The sequence below is a fragment of the Sus scrofa genome, chromosome 9, assembly GCF_000003025.6.
Source record: "Sus scrofa isolate TJ Tabasco breed Duroc chromosome 9, Sscrofa11.1, whole genome shotgun sequence".
In the NCBI taxonomy this organism is placed as follows: domain Eukaryota; kingdom Metazoa; phylum Chordata; class Mammalia; order Artiodactyla; family Suidae; genus Sus; species Sus scrofa.
In genome coordinates, this window is record NC_010451.4 from 136,214,255 (window position 1) to 136,229,715 (window position 15,461).

The 15,461-nt window shown below is 45.4% G+C and overlaps 1 protein-coding gene and 1 long non-coding RNA gene across 3 annotated transcripts in view; one reads left to right on the forward strand and one right to left on the reverse strand.

Annotated features, from left to right (window-relative positions):
• Nucleotides 1-9,746, forward strand: part of C9H7orf72 (chromosome 9 C7orf72 homolog) — a 34,766-nt gene extending 25,020 nt beyond the window's left edge. The window contains exons 4-7 of one of the 2 annotated variants that reach the window (XM_021063908.1): nucleotides 132-270; nucleotides 2,205-2,272; nucleotides 7,236-7,277; nucleotides 8,666-9,746. In XM_021063908.1, coding sequence (XP_020919567.1) covers nucleotides 132-270; nucleotides 2,205-2,272; nucleotides 7,236-7,277; nucleotides 8,666-8,777 — 361 coding nt within the window. In that variant the 3' untranslated portion in view covers nucleotides 8,778-9,746. The remainder of the gene's footprint in view (nucleotides 1-131; nucleotides 271-2,204; nucleotides 2,273-7,235; nucleotides 7,278-8,665) is intronic. The other variant, XM_021063909.1, reaches the window with a different exon arrangement.
• Nucleotides 7,772-14,166, reverse strand: LOC110255549. Its single transcript, XR_002336094.1, has 3 exons — nucleotides 13,383-14,166; nucleotides 10,457-10,535; nucleotides 7,772-8,916 (listed from the first exon to the last, which is right to left on the reverse strand). It is a non-coding gene; the product is annotated as an uncharacterized LOC110255549 (long non-coding RNA).

Below are 15,461 nucleotides of genomic sequence, written 5' to 3' on the forward strand. Positions count from 1 at the left end.
ACCAGGGCCAGGGGTCTTAGGGGGCCTTGCGGAATTCTGCCACCATAGAATATGACACTGTTACGAACTATACCAATTAAGAACTGCGCCAAATGTGTATTTTTCACAAAATGTCATCCATCATTTCATAGGGCTTATGAAGCAGTTCCTTGGGACAAGATGCTGCCACCAAAAGTTGATCCGGAAGAAACAACCGTGGAAAGAGCTGCTGACCCCATCTCACAGTGTTTTACCCTGAAAAGATATGAACGGTTGCCAGCAATCACTCAGGTCAGCAAATTAGGGACATTAATTACATTTCACAGTCCCTTCTGCCTGATAAAGTTGAATTTTTTTGCAGTAATGCGTTTATTACTGAACTGACCTCCAAACTTTAAGTCACGGTAATACTTATTGTATTGTTAAGAATTATGGGAAGAACACAGTAAATACACACATTATGGACGTGAAAGTGCCGTAATTGTAAAAATCTTCAGTGACTCAAATGCGTTAATATCTATATTGAAATTTTTTTAATTTCATTTAAAATGACTTCTTTCTCAAGTCAATTGCCAACACTGTGTTTATTTTAAGATAGCAAAAGAAGGAGTCAATCAATAATGAAGACAGAGAACGGATGAGGAATCCATCAGAGAACCTCTGCTGAGAACAGTCCTTGAAATTGAATCCAGGACCTAACTGCACTTTTTGAGGCAGAATGGGAAAATCCTTGGCTCAGAGAGCTTTTGTGGTCTAATAAAGCAGAGCATGCCCAGTGGTCAGTAGTGATGACCATGGCTGTCCCTTCTGAACATGAGGAACCCATCCTGTGCATATGCTTATATTCACACCACATCCAGGGGACTTTCCCTAAAGGGGGGGTCTCCCCGTGTCCCTCCATGATCAAAATCCATCACTCTCTGAGACCCGCAGTCCTTGATGCGACAGGTACCCAAGTCTCCACTCTTCCCCACAGCCCCCTCCTCGTCTCTCCCCGTCTTTCCCTCTTGCTTCCACGCTGCCACCCACATAGCACCCCCCACACCGCACCTGCCACATCACTTTCTACGCTCAGCTTCTCTCAAATCCTCAACACTGCCAGGCTCTTCCTCCGGCCACATTTTTTGCAAAGAGTGTCCCACTGCCTTTACCACTCTGGGTTTTCCAGGCAGAATCTCAAGTATCCTTCAGGCTTTATCTTAGACCTCCTCATACGGCAGTAGATGCTGCTGCTCTGTGCCTGCACAGCACCTGCTCTTTCCCTTGATTGTCTCATCCTTTGGGGAGAGTCTGACAAGCCCTGGGGCCACCTTTCATAATGAAGTTTTCAATATATAAAATTCACAGGACTAGCAGGGAAAGCAATTATATTGAAATACAGTTGTAAACATGGCCTCTAAGAGGTTCACGAACTACAGGTGAAGAAACCCACATTGTCCTGAAAAATGTCAGCTTTTACAGAGAAAAATAATCATAAAGGAGCAAAAATATAGCTTTCATATAAAAATCTCAGTGTAGGATTTGTGCATAGAAATTAAATAGAAATTAAATTTGTGCATAGAAATTAAACCCAATTAAAGGGCAAAAAAAAAACCCATGTCTGGATTCCTATAACTAATTTTTAAGGATGACTACTACTTTAAAATATCCTTATTCCCTATGAAAGGTGGTCTTTCATTACATATTCTTTAGTGTTGTATTATATCTGTATCCACAGTCCTTCCCAGCAAGATGAAGTTCAAACTCAGGGGCTGGCCTGGGGGGACTAGCCTGGGGCTACGGAGGACGGGCTGAGGTGGAGCCAGGACAGCCTGGTCTTGGGGTGAAAGCCCAAGCCAGACCTTGCACAAGGGAGTGGAGGAGCGATGAGAAAACAAACCGAGGGTCTGAGAGCAGAACAGACACCAGGACTGGCTCAGGAGCAACCCCCTGGGTTGATAAGGATGCTTGGGGGGTGTCTTCCGTTGGGCGGCTGGGGGTCTTGCTTGTGATGGGGAGCGGACTGAGAAGAGGATTGAAGCTTATACACGAGAAGTAATTACAGCAACTCGGAAGGTTGTGTGCTAGAAATAATTACAGCAACTTGGAATTCCCGCACCAGAAATAATCACAGTAATTTGTAATTCATGTACTAGAAATAATTACAGCAACTTGAAACTTGTACACTAGAAGTAATTAAAGTAACTTTGTTAAATACTTGGCAGTCATTGTCGCTGTGATTTTAGATGGTTGGTGGACTCTGGGACAGATTTCAAACAAGATCTTTCTTGGCACCAGTCAAGCCAGTCAACTTGTAAGTTTTATCTCCTCCTGTTCTCATCGCTGGATTTTTTTTTTTGCTGTCATATAGTTGTCATTAAGGATTTGGCGCCCTAGGCCATGGGTGGTAGAGAGGGACGGGGTGTATCATCTGCACAGCATCCTGAAGGCCCTCAGACTTGATCCCAGGTCCCAGATCCTCACTCGGTGTTGCCACCTTTCTCTGTTACCACTCCACCCTTCTTAAAATACAGACTATTAAATATACCACAACCATTTAAAACTAAGGAGTGACATGAAGAATTATAATGCTGTAAACTGCATGGACTTCAAATGATTATAAATGATTTTCTGGGAGTTCCCGTCATGGCTCAGCAGAAACAAATCCGACTAGGGACCATGAGGTTATGGGTTCAATCCCTGGCCTTGCTCAGTGGGTTGAGGATCTGGGCATTGCCGTGAGCTGTGGTGTGGGTCACAGACGCAGCTCGGATCCTGCGTTGCTGTGACTGTGGCGTAGGCTGGCAGCTGCAGCTCTTATAAGACCCCTGGCCTGGGACCCTCCATGTGCCACGGGTGCGGCCCCGAAAAGACAAAAGACAAAAAACCAAATAAATAAATAAATGATTTTCTATCCACTTTTGTATTACACAGTGTTTTGTGTTCTATTAAGGCTAGAAATCATGACTTTATTACCAGTCTTTCCACATATGTAAATTTCCAGTTAGTCTAAAAAACTTGGTGTTTTTTCTGTCTTTGAAAATGTCACCAGTTTGTCTCTTTTTTGTTGCTCTCTTTTATTTATTTAGTTAGTTAGTTAGTTTTCCGCTGTACAGCATGGGGACCCAGGTACACATACGTGTATACATACTTTTTCCTCCCATTGTTGTATTGCAATGTAAGTATCTAGACATAGTTCTCAATGCTACACAGCAGGATCTCATTGTAAGTCCATTCCAAGAGCAATAGTTTGCATCCCTTAACCCCAAGCTCCCGATCCCTCCCACTCCCCCTTGGCAGCCACAAGTCTGTTCTCCAAGTCTATGATTTTCTTTTCTGTGGAAACATTCATTTGTGCCATATATTAGATTCAGATACAAGTGATATGGTATTTGTCTTTCTCTTTCTGACTTCACTCAGTAGGAGAGTCTCTAGTTCCATCCATGTTGCTGCAAATGGCATTATTTTGTTCTTTTTTATGGCTGATGTTCTCTTTTTTAACCCACAATCCAGCCATCATCTCTGCTTTTATTTTTTTTAATTTCATTTATTTTGAGAGCTCCCTGGTGCTCAGCGGATTAAGATCTGGTGGTGTCCCTGCTGTGGTGCCAGTTTGATCCTTGGAACAAACTGATGATGATTCCTGATGGCCTAGGAACTTACGCATGCTGTAAGCGTGGCCCCCCAAACTTTGTTTTTGAAATTCCCTATGTAAAATGTATACATAGGAAAATGAGGTCGTCCGTGTATCTGCTTCCCAACTATGAAAACAAACCAATCCCAACCCTGCAGATGCCCCCTGTCCTTCTCTCGAAGCCCATTAACCACCGAGGGGTCACCATTATTCCGGATTTGCTGTTGCACATTTTCATGCACCCCTTTAATCCTTAAGACATGTGTTACGCTTTCTGTTGGCTTTTTGTCTGGTTTTTAAATGTAGTTTTCAGATTCTGTTCCATTGTGGTTTTTATCACAAGATAGCGAATATGCAGTAGGACCTTGTCGCTTCTCCATTCTATACATAATAGTCTGTATCTGCTGATCCCAAACTCCCAACTTTCCCTCCCCCTTGGCAACCACAAGTCTGTCCTCTGTGTCTGTGAGTCTGTTTCATACAACTTAATATTTGTGTTCAGTATTGTGTGTATGATACTCATACATGCCGGCATCTCTAGGTGTTCATTTCCCCTGATGCGTGGTTTTCCATTGAGTGAACATACCGTCATTTGATATTTTGTCTGATTTCTATTGAATTTGGAAACAACACCCATTTTTTATGTTCCCAAGTGTAAAAAAAGACATTTCTGGGTTTTATATATGCATCCTTCCATCTGCAGGTGGTGCATCAAGAGGTGTGCACGTCTTTGTATATAAATACTGCAACACTGTTTCTAATGAGTTTTACCAGTGGACCAACCATTGCCAATGCTTGAGTTTCCACTACTGTGCTTTGTGGCTAGCATTTTGAATTTTCAAATTAAAAAATTTTACTTTTAGAAGTATGAAATTGTACTTTGTTATAACTTTAGCTGACATTTACCTGGCTTCTAAAAGCCATTGTTTGTAAGTTATGCCTTCCTTGGCTGTTCACATGTGTAACTCACCTGTTGCAGTTGGGTTGTTTGTCTTTTACTGATTGGTTGTAGTCGTTTTATGTCTGTTATTCTGGATAAAAATCCTGTATTGGTAACACGCATCAAAATATCTCCTGGTCTGCGATTTCTCTATTTTGCAGTGTGCCTTGCTGAGCTGAAGTTTTGAATTTTGATATAACTGAACGCATCAATATTTTCCTCCCTATCTCGTTACTTTTGTGAAAATTTTAATAGCTCTTTCTCCACCAGAAGTAATAAGTAATGATTAATAATATTTTACTTTTTCTTAAAAAAATTGAAGTTTTGCTATTCACATTTACCTCTTTAAACCACTTGAAATTGCATCTTGATGTGAGCAAGGGATCCGTCGCCCAGCATGACGAGGCAGTTCTCATGGCCCTGTTTGATGAGGAGGCTCTTCTGGGTAGTTTAATGGGTAGTTTGTTGCCTGTTGGTTGCAGCCCATTAGTGAAGAGTCACAACCAGCATTTTGTGAAAATTCAATAGGATACAAAATGTAAAAATGCACTTTAAATAGATATGTGTATTTTGCAAAATATACCATGGCTAATTACGAAGAATAGTGTGAGACAGACAGATAATGCCTAAGAAAAATGCATGTGTCCACAGCTAGATTATTCTCTGGGGTTTCATTTGATTTTCTGGTTTGATTTTGATCAGTTTGATTATCACATCAATGAGAGGGTTTTTAATCTTACACGTTTCATTTCTTACTTACCTAACCCATGATTAACTGCAAAGCAAAGTATGGGAGACTTTTAGCCTTAGTCAGCAAAATTAATGTTAAATTTCAGTTCTGGAAAAATAAAAAAAATCAAAGGTGACATTTTTCAAATCTTTAACAGTTGTATGTATCACTTCAATAAAGCCAGCATAAATTGCCCTTTAAAGAAGACTTTTATTACAAGAAGAAAAAAGAATAATGAAGTGGAAATATGCAAAATCATAATCAGGTTTAAATGCTGAATCTGGATTTGCGAATAGTAACAGTATTGAGAAAAATATTGTCTTGTTAAGAAACAGATTTTATTGAGCCATATTCTAAAAATACTATGTAAAATTTGTATAAAGATTATTTAAAAGATAGTTTTATACCCCAATATAAATAATAGGTTTCTGGGTGTTCCCGACGTGGCTCAGTGGTAACAAGCATGACTAGGATCCATGAGGATGCAGATTCAATCCCTGGCCTTGCTCAATGGGTTAAGGATCCGGTGTTGCCATGAGCTGTGTAGGTCGCAGATGCAGCTAGGATCTGGTGTTGCTGTGGCTGTGGTGTAGGCTGGCAGCTGTAGATCCAATTAGACCCCTAGCCTGGGAACTTCCATATGCCTCAAGTGAAACCCTAAAAAAAAAAGTAAAAAAAAAAAAAATCATCTTTAATAGATTCTATATATATAAAGTGAATGGTAATAATTTAAGTAAAAGATTAAAACATTCAAAAATAAAAGATCCTTGTAAACACAGCCAGCTGAAATTGTTGATAATCCTATTTAAGTTGTTTGTTTTTTACAAATTGAAGGGCCGTGACGACCCTGTGTCAAGCAACTCTTTGTGCTTTTTTTTTTCCAACAGCATCTGCTCACTTTGTGTCTCTGTGCCACATTTTGGCCATTCCTGTACTATCTCAAGCTCTCTCATCGTTACTATAGTTCTAGTTGTGATCAGTGAGCTTTAACGTGACTCTGCAACAAGATCACGACCCACTGAAGGCTTACAGTCTCCTTAGCATTCTTTAGCAATAACGTATTTTTTAATTTAGGTATGTCCATTTTTTAGACATAGTGCTGTTGCACACTAAGGAGTCTACAGTGTGGGACAAACACAACTTTAATGTGCCCTGGGAAATCAAAAAGTGTGTGTGACTCGCTTTCCTGTGGTATTCACTTTATTGCCATGATCTGGACTCAAGCCCAGATACTCACTTGAGGTATATGCCTTTATATATATGCAGACAGTAAATACAGAACTATATGTACATCTGTGGGCACACAGAGGTTCATATAAACCCATGTGTTCCTTCCCCTGGGAGGGCCTGGAAGCAGGACATCCCAGCAGCCAGAAGCAGGTCCAGCTCCAAGACGTTGGTTTAACATGCCACTCTCCATAAAAGGCAGTGCGAGATCCTTGAAGACAGGGCTGATTCTGGGGCCAGAGCAGGGAAACTACAACATAGACCTAAAGGTCCTCGAAGCGCCTAAGTGACTGCAATCTCGCCTAACTTACGGCTGCTTCTCCTCCATCGTGGAGGCCTCCACTCTCTGGTCACTGAGAGCCACTCAGACTGAAGATCTGAGAAAGCGAGAGCTCAGCTTTGCCAAATATGGCCTATCCAGTCATTGAGGAGGCTCCCAGCAGGGAGAACTCGGGGGAGAAGAAGCTCTGAAATAGGACTAGATCACAGGCGTCTCAGTCGAGGACGTGTGTGCCTTCGGCTGCTTGGAGTCAATTTATTCTGTGTTTGCTTTTCACCACGTAAAACTGTACCTTTAAATCGTTTCTGTTTAAAATTACTAACTTTTGGAAGCCCATTCCTATGAGACATCTCTGAAGACTTTTTTTTAAGAAGGGGAAATACCGTCATCATTTGATTTGTAATAATTTGACATTATTAACTTAAATGTCGGTTACTCAGCTGCCCTTTTTTTCTCTTTTTCTAAGTGTGAGTCCCAGTTCCAGAAGCAAATACCTTCCTCTCTATACGTAAGTAATGTTTCTTAATGTTTTAAAAATGACTAGAATTACATCTAAATTGTAGTTTCTTTCAGCTCACTCGTGTTTGTAAGGCACTTTTAAACACAACTTACACTTTCTAGCCAATCTCTGTTCTTCTAGCTCCGTGCCTGTTGGGAGTGTCATCAAAGATGAGTTATAGAGTTTGATAAAAGAAAGAGGGAGCAGTATTTTCAGTTTTCCCAAATTGCTTATTTTATGAAATAAAACACCCTGGATGCTGCTAATAATGGGTGTTGTCAACCAGAAAGACTTTTCCACTTAAGGTGGAAGCTGTGATTTGCTCACTAATGCTGAAGGGCAGGAAATGTGACCTCCTGCTTTTTGAAATTGAAACCCTGCATTCTGTAGACAGCCAGGGTGTGGCCATCCGCCTTCAGGGGTCTTCTCTCTTTATGCTGGAGAAAACCTTTGTATCTTAGCCTGCTTGGGCTGCTGTGACAAAATACCACAGACTGGGTGGCTACTGAACAACAGGCATTTATTTCTCACAGCTCTGAAGGCTGGAAGTCAGAGCTGGCCTCTTCTGGGTCTCAGACTTCCTGCCGTGCCCACACACAAGCGCAGGGGGCTGGGAGCACTAAAGACTTAAGCACCTCCCACCTTCTGATACCGTTGCCTTTGGGTGTTAGGATTTCAGCCTGTGGATTTGGTGGGGAGAGTAACCTGGTGGCCTAGCAGTTAAGGATCCAGTGCTGTGGCATGGGTTCAGTCCCTGGCCTGGGGTACTGCCACCTGCCAAGGGCGTGGCCGAAAAAAATTGGGGGTGGGGGGCATAAACCTTCAGATTGCGGTAGCTTAGAACAAAGTAAATCCCAGAAAGTGGAGGCATCCGGGCCTTTGCACTGCCCTCCCCCATTACTCCTGCCTCTTCTGCTTCACAGTAGAGGTGACTCATCTTTCCACTGGTGGCCCCAGAAATGCCGCCAGGACCCTCTCTCAGGCCTGAAGGCACATTGCCAGTTGCCCAGAACCCCAGGCACCTGCCCCGTTTCCATCTCCACGGGCGCCCTCTGAGCTCTGGGACCCTCTCTGCCGGGCCCCCCCCCCAGCACCTCCCAGGCTCCAGGGAAGGAGGCGCAGGGCTGCAGAAACAGCCCCCTTCTTTGCTCTCAATCACGAACCAGCACTTGCTCTCCCTCGGGCCCAAACCGCAGATCACCCCTTATTCTTCAAATGAGAGACTCGCCTTACTTTATGTTTGTGAGGCAAACCATTCCATCATCATAGTTGGTTTTTTGCATTTTGAGTTTTGATCCATTTTGGCCAGCTTTCCTTTGAGAGCTGGCTTACGTTCCCCTGTTTTCTCTGGGTGTCTCATAAAGAAACGCAGCAGTCTTTTCTCTCTGCCCCAGCAGTGGCTGCGTGCAGTCCACGAACGCAGAGGACATTGACAACCCCCACGGCGACACCGCCTCTCTCGCCGGGGCGCGGAGCTCTGAAGTTCTTTCTGCAAACACAAGCCGGTGAGTCCCGCTTCCGACCAGTCCCCGCACTTCCTTACTGAGGGCACGCGTGGCAGTGGGCTTTGTGAAGAATGAAGGACTACAACACGGCCGCGGAGGAGCCACTCGGTCCCCCTAGAGCACAGGGACCTGCATCCAATATCCTGTGATAAACCACAGTGGACAAGGACATGAAAAGGAATGCGTATGTATATGTGGCGGAGTCACTTCGCTGTAGAGCAGAAGTCAACACCACGTGGCAAATCAACTTCCATTAAAACAGTAGAAACTGACACAGCATTGGAAATAAACTGTAATTTTTTTTAAAAAAAGGCCTAGGTTTGAGCACAGCTTAGGAAGAAAGACCAAACTAAAAGATGTTTCACAACTTTGATTTTAAAATATATCTCTGTAACTTAGTGCACTGAAGAATTAAGGGAGCTGTTTCCTGAAGGAACTGTGGTTTCTCACACAGGAAATTAGTTTTGAGCCCTGACTAACCTGTGCACCTGCATATATATTATATATTATGTGTGCACACGCACATATAAAATGCAGACTATAAAGATGTGTGTGTGCACACACATAAAACACAGAATGTAAAAATATATATAATGTGTGCACACACACACGTACAACACAGAATGCAAAGGTAGATATATATTTGCTTTCACTGATGGCAACACTGAGGCTCAGAAATGACTTCCCTGGCACTCTCAAGACACGCTACAGGAAGCCGAGGTGCTGTGTCTTTTCATTAGGCCACTGAGCTGCCAAGCATGGCTGCTACAACCATCCGTTTCTGTGATGACTGCAGAGCTTGCAGGAGAGGTCGTGCCAGGCTATAGTGTGAATCACAACAGGTTTTTAAATGTTAATGGATTTCCACTTAAAAAAAAAAATCAGTTGTGCCCATATGACAAACTAGCTAAATTTCATATTATCTGTCCTTCAGACCTATTTAAATCCCATAAAATAATTTTGAATTTTCCTATGTTACGTATTCTGACTCTCTAATTCCCTTGACTACTTGGCCAAACTAAAGTACGTTTCACAACTTTGATTTTAAAATGTATCTCTGTAACTTAGTGCACTGAAGAATTAAGGGAGCTGATCTATTTCAACGGAAAGAAAGAAAGAAAAGGAAGGGGGGGAGGGAAGGGAAGGAGGAGGGAAGGGAAGGAGGGGGAGGGGAAGCCTCCCTCAGAGTTAACTCCTTGCTTTCGATCTCAGTTCGACTGAGGGGTCACTTTCACCCACAAGACTCAAGGCTGTGATGTTTTAGCTGAGTCCTCAGGAAGGGTTCATTGATATGATTCTTCCTTAATTTCTGCAAGGAAATTATGGCTATTAAACGTAGGAATTCTAACAATTCTAAGAAAGCATATGAGGACAAAACCAACTGCAAATATTCTATGGGCATAAAAATGTAGTACTGTTTCTCCTTTGAAATGTCCATTTGAATTTTGAAGTGTTTTATGAAACATTCTTTCTGAAGAATCAAAACAGATTCTTTGAGGGTCATTCTTCAAAGAGTAAAGATCAGTCTGGCAGCATTTTTAAAATTTGATGAAGAACATGCCCTTCAGCTTGAATACATCTGGGAGCATATGCCGTTTGACCTCATCTTGCTGTTAATTTCTGTTTTTAAGGAAAAGAAATTACGTTCATGTAAAAGAATCGAAGACATTTAACTGCACTTACCCAAATTGGGCACTAGAGGGCCTCTGAGGTTGCGAAGTTTCTCAATGAAGGAGGTCTCGTGTTTAAATAGAATTTTAACCTTTGAACACAAAGAAATGTTTTCCATTTTTATTTTGAGGTACTGATACCAAATCTATGTATATAGTGTCCCATGTAACATACAAAGTAAAGGAACGAGGAAATGCCTCTGTGTCCCCCACCTAGCCAAGGAAATAGCATTTTATTCAAGTCTTTTAAGCCAGCCGTGTCCTCCTCCCAGCCTCATTTCTGGGGTCTCCTTCCCCCACCCAGAAGGCATCACTGTCAGACTCTGTGCTTCTCCTTTGCTTGCTTTGCTTTATGGTGTGTCTATACGTACTTGAGTCTCTAAACAAAAACGGGGCCTCGTCTCCACAAGATCACCTTGCGCCCAGCGCGGAAGCATCCACACAACGCGATGCCACTGCGTGGGGTCCCGGCCGGAAGCGCATCTGCTCTGTGCCCAGCGGACAGCACCGTCCTCTTGGAGGGCAAAGAGGACTCTCCCTCTGTCTTCTCATCGAAACTTTCAGAAATCGCTTTGGTACTCTCTTTAAGATGCTCGTCGTCCGTGGGCTTGTTCACGGCCGGGAGCCCTGCCCCGCGCCCACTCCCGCGGTGGAAGCCGCGCTTCAGACAGTCAAGGCTACTGACTCCTGAGTTCAGGCGGCTCCACTGTGGGAATCACTAGCTTCCCCAAAGCGTAAATGTTTTCAAGTTTTTCTCATTCATTGATTTTGTAGTCTGGCCACCAAATTGCCTGACATGCCTGCTGTATTGGTGGTGATAGACTAACAGTTTTAAGAATAACTTTTAAGGATCCCGCGTTGCTGCAGCTGTGCCTTAGGTCACAGCAGAGCCTTGCGTTCGATTCCTGGCCCCAGAACTTCATGTGCCACGGGTGCTGCGAAGAAGGGAAGGGAGGAAGGAAGGGAGAAATTTTTAATTAAAGTAAGTCTAAAACTGAACCTGATAATTAGAGAAAAAGTGCAGAAACAAAAACACTAAAAATACACCAAACTTTCACACATAAACATAAAATTTTGGCACCTTTCCATCAGTCGTGTGCCTCTTTCATCTTGCTTGTGTGTATTTATGGAGCTGCAATAACACTACCTAAAGAATTTTTACTACTTTCCCATGATGACGTCATCGTGGGCACACGAGTTCATCGTCATTTTCATGTGTGTAGATATACTGTCACTGACTAGTTCCTTTCGGCTCCACATGTAAATTCTTCCCATCTGTGGCTATGCTAAATAATGCTCTCAGACATTTTTTAAGTGAGCTTTTTCTGTGATTTGGAATTTCCCACTTCACGGAGACTCCTTGCAGTGGATAATGGGGTCAAAATACGTAGACACTCTTAAGCAAGTCGCCAAATCCTTCCCTGGCTGTGTTAGGTAAGTTTACAGTGGAACCGGATTTTACGTCCAGTGTGTATCTGCGCCCCTCACGTCAGTGCTGGCATCCAAGCTCACCCGATAGCATCTTTCTTTCTTGTTCATATAAAAACAAGTCCAACGTGTTTGTGAGAATAAAATCCCTCTCTCATTTTCTGTCCTGATATTGAGAATTGTACGTCTTCAACTGCTCCCTCAAGCCTGCCTGCTGTCTGCAGTGTGCAGGCGCCTGCGCTTCATCGTGTGTGCCCGCGTGTTGGGCGCGGGTGCAGGGTTGACGTATGCCCAGCCGTCTTCCCTGGCACCACGCGGGGCTATTAGGGTCTTCTCTCAAGGCTGCATGGCGTCCCCCTGTGAGCTGCATCGTGGTTTACAGAGGCCAAGCCGTTCCAAACGTTTCCCTGTTGTTAAACACGGAGCAGTAAAAACCTCTGCATGGGTCTTTGCCCGGTTATACACACATTTCTGTAGCATAAATTGCATGCGTTTTCTCATTAAAAGTAAACTATTTTCTGATTTGGTAGGCATGCCCCGCTATTAAAAGCTCTTTGAGGGAAGGAACCCGAGGCCATACTTCAGTTTCCACTGAGGTTCCCAGCATCTCACTTTGGACTAGTTTAGGAACTGGAACCCACAATATCCACTGCATTCAGTGGGAGTGCCTTTTTTTTAAACATTTTTTTATTAAAGTGTTTTTGATTTACAATGTTGTGCCAATTTCTGCAGCCCAGCAAAGTGACCCAGTCATACAGATACCTACATTCCCTTCTTACATTATCTTCCAGCATGTTCTCTCCCAGGAGATTGGACGTAGTTCCCTGCACTCTACGGCAGGACCTCATTGCTTCTCCATTCTAAATGTCAGAGTTCGCATCTACCGACCCCACACTCCCGACCGTCCTCCTCCCTCCCCCCTCCCCCTGGCAACCTCAAGTCTCAGCAGGAGTTCTTGAAGCTTAGGGAGGAGTAGGAATTCCCCCCCAAAAAATGGTGCGGAGTCACTCATCACTTATAATCTGTGTCAAGCAAACAAGATGAACATAAGGATCCCCCCCCTGAATCTTGTTTTCTTTCCAAATCTTGTTTTGTTTTGTTTTTTAATTCTTCTCTTAAATACTAGAGCCATATTCTTTGCAAGAGCTTAATGAGCAGGGCTGAAAAGAAATTTGTTTCCTTTTAGTAATGAGTGTGCAGTTCCATGTAGCTTCAAAATGCTTTGCGTTCGGGTGTCCTGAGTGCAAAGCACCCGCCAGCAGAAGGATGTGTAAAGGCAGATCCGGGCACAGGCGGCATCCAGAAGCCTCGGCCTTGCCCTTTCGAAGGACATGGAGGGCCGGCCGCTGGTGCTCCACCTGCCTCTCAGCTGGTCCCGCCTTCCCGCCTCTCCCTTGTTTTCCCCCCGGGACCCTGGGGCTCCGAGCAGGAGGGGTGCACCCCCTGACCCCACGCCGGTGCTTTCCAGACGCCGTTGGCTGTTGGTTTCCCACATCCACCCAGCCCCTCACCGTGCTGTCTTCCACTGAACTGCAGGCTCTTATTTCAGGACGTCACAGGGTTTCGTGTTCCCTCTGCTTCACCTCAGTCATTTCAGGGGTGATGCATCTTCGAATAAGGAGGAACTGTCCAGAGTGGACCCCTGGGCAGGACCGAGCTGGAAGCGGGCCGCCCTGCCTGTTCCCGCGGGCGCTGCACTTTTAACGGGCTCTCACCGCAGCCCAGGTTGAAGACGGGCTATGAATAGCAGTTCCTTCGGCCCACCGACACTTCTGCCTTTTCAGAGAACTTTCACATCTGCTCTCTCATTTGCTTTTCAAAGTAGGGTGATGAGGCCAGAGGTGCGGGAAGGGGTGCTCGCCCCACTTTGCAGATGAGGAGGCCCAGGCAGAGGAGATGGTGCCCCAAATCCCTCATTTCAGGAGGGTTAGGAGAGCCGCTGCCAGGCCTCTGGGCGGAGCCTCCAGCCACTGAGCGCTTCCTGAGCCTCAGCCCTGCTCCGAAGGTCAGCTGCTGGGTCATTTCTACGTCCCCTTCCAGGTGGAAGCTGCGAGGCTTCTAGGAAAGGGGCAGAAAAAACAGCCACTAGAGTTTAAGGAGTAAAACTCATTTCTGAACCGATCGGGGGCCACAGCATCTTATTGCATTCAGAGAAACACAGCCCAGGACCAAACCAGTTCTGGTCTGACTTGGATTTCTCCCTGAACGACAAGCACGTCAGTCCAAGCTCCCCAGCCCTCTTCCATTTTCCCCTCTGCTGCCCCCCACCCTCAGCCTTCCCTGTGCACCCCCTTAGCTCAAGGTTCCCTGAAGCCTGGATCCTCCCATTTTTCCCCAGGCCTGCCTCCCCTCCCCCCACATCTGCACGGGTAACCTCCCCACCCCTCCCTGCCAGGAAGCTGCAGATGTCCCCAACGTGGGCGGAGGTGGCTCAGAAAGCTCTGACTCTGAGCTCCCAGGGTCCCAGGGCTGGTGGGGGCAGCCTGGAGGCAAACACCAGCTGCTGGGACCCTGAGCCCACACCCCTCTCTATAGCCCTCCCATATCCCCCCCACCCCATCCCCCCACTGCCGCTCTTAGAGGCATCCAAGGTCTTTTGCCCGCTTGGGTTGGCTGAGCATTTAAAACATGTGCTCCTCTCAGGAGCCAGGCCCGGCTGACTTCTGCTGGATCTGCACCTCCCACAGAATAGCTCTCGATAACTGAGCATCCAAGTGGCTAGAACCCGTGCCACAGCCGCACCTGGAATAAGGACAGTCTGCTCCACCCCAGCACAGCTCTCCTGGCTCGGCCGGGAGCCTGGGTGTCAGGCCTTCTGGGTTGGGTCAATTTTGCCACCTGCCAGCTCAGTTGTCTCTGGGCACCCGACTTAGACTTTTTGCCTCTGTGCCCACATCTCTAAAATGGGCGTGATCCCAGGTCCTGTGACACAGGGTGCTGTGAGAGTAAATAAGTGGTCTCATGTAATGTCATCGGGGTGCCTGGGTGGCAGTGGGCGCTCCAGGAGGATGAGTCAGGGCTGTGGTTCAGAGACCGTGGTGTGCAGAATGGGATTCTAATTCACCTCCATGTGGCCCGCATCCCGCATGTAACTTGGCTTTGCTCCGTTGCCTCTCTTTTGTGTGATCACACACCGTCTGGGCTCCCTTTTTCTGACTGGTTTACACTCTTCCTTGTAGTTCTCAAGTTACTTCATGTCTATTTTGTTGTGCTCTGGTGAGCAGAGCCCACGTGGTTGTACAGAGGCAGGAATGGATTCATGTTACCCACCAGTGGATCAACTCTAGACTTATTTGGGGACGTGGGTACCAAAGAAGGTGTTCGAAAGACCAGCAGCTGTGGAGCAAAGGTGAAAATGAAGACTTCTCTTATTTTCAGGCGGTGCCCGCTTCTCCTGGCTTTCCTTAGAGGGAGGCGTGGGTTTGAACCCACCCCTGAGCTGGAAGTTCTCCCCGCGCCCATCCGCTTCAGTGTCTTTAATACTTTTGTGTCTTCCGTCTGAAAAACCGTGTCACCTATCAGCCACGCGTCTGCAGAGTGGCTCCCAGAGACCATTCTCTTCTGGATTTAAGGTCAACATGTTGCACTGA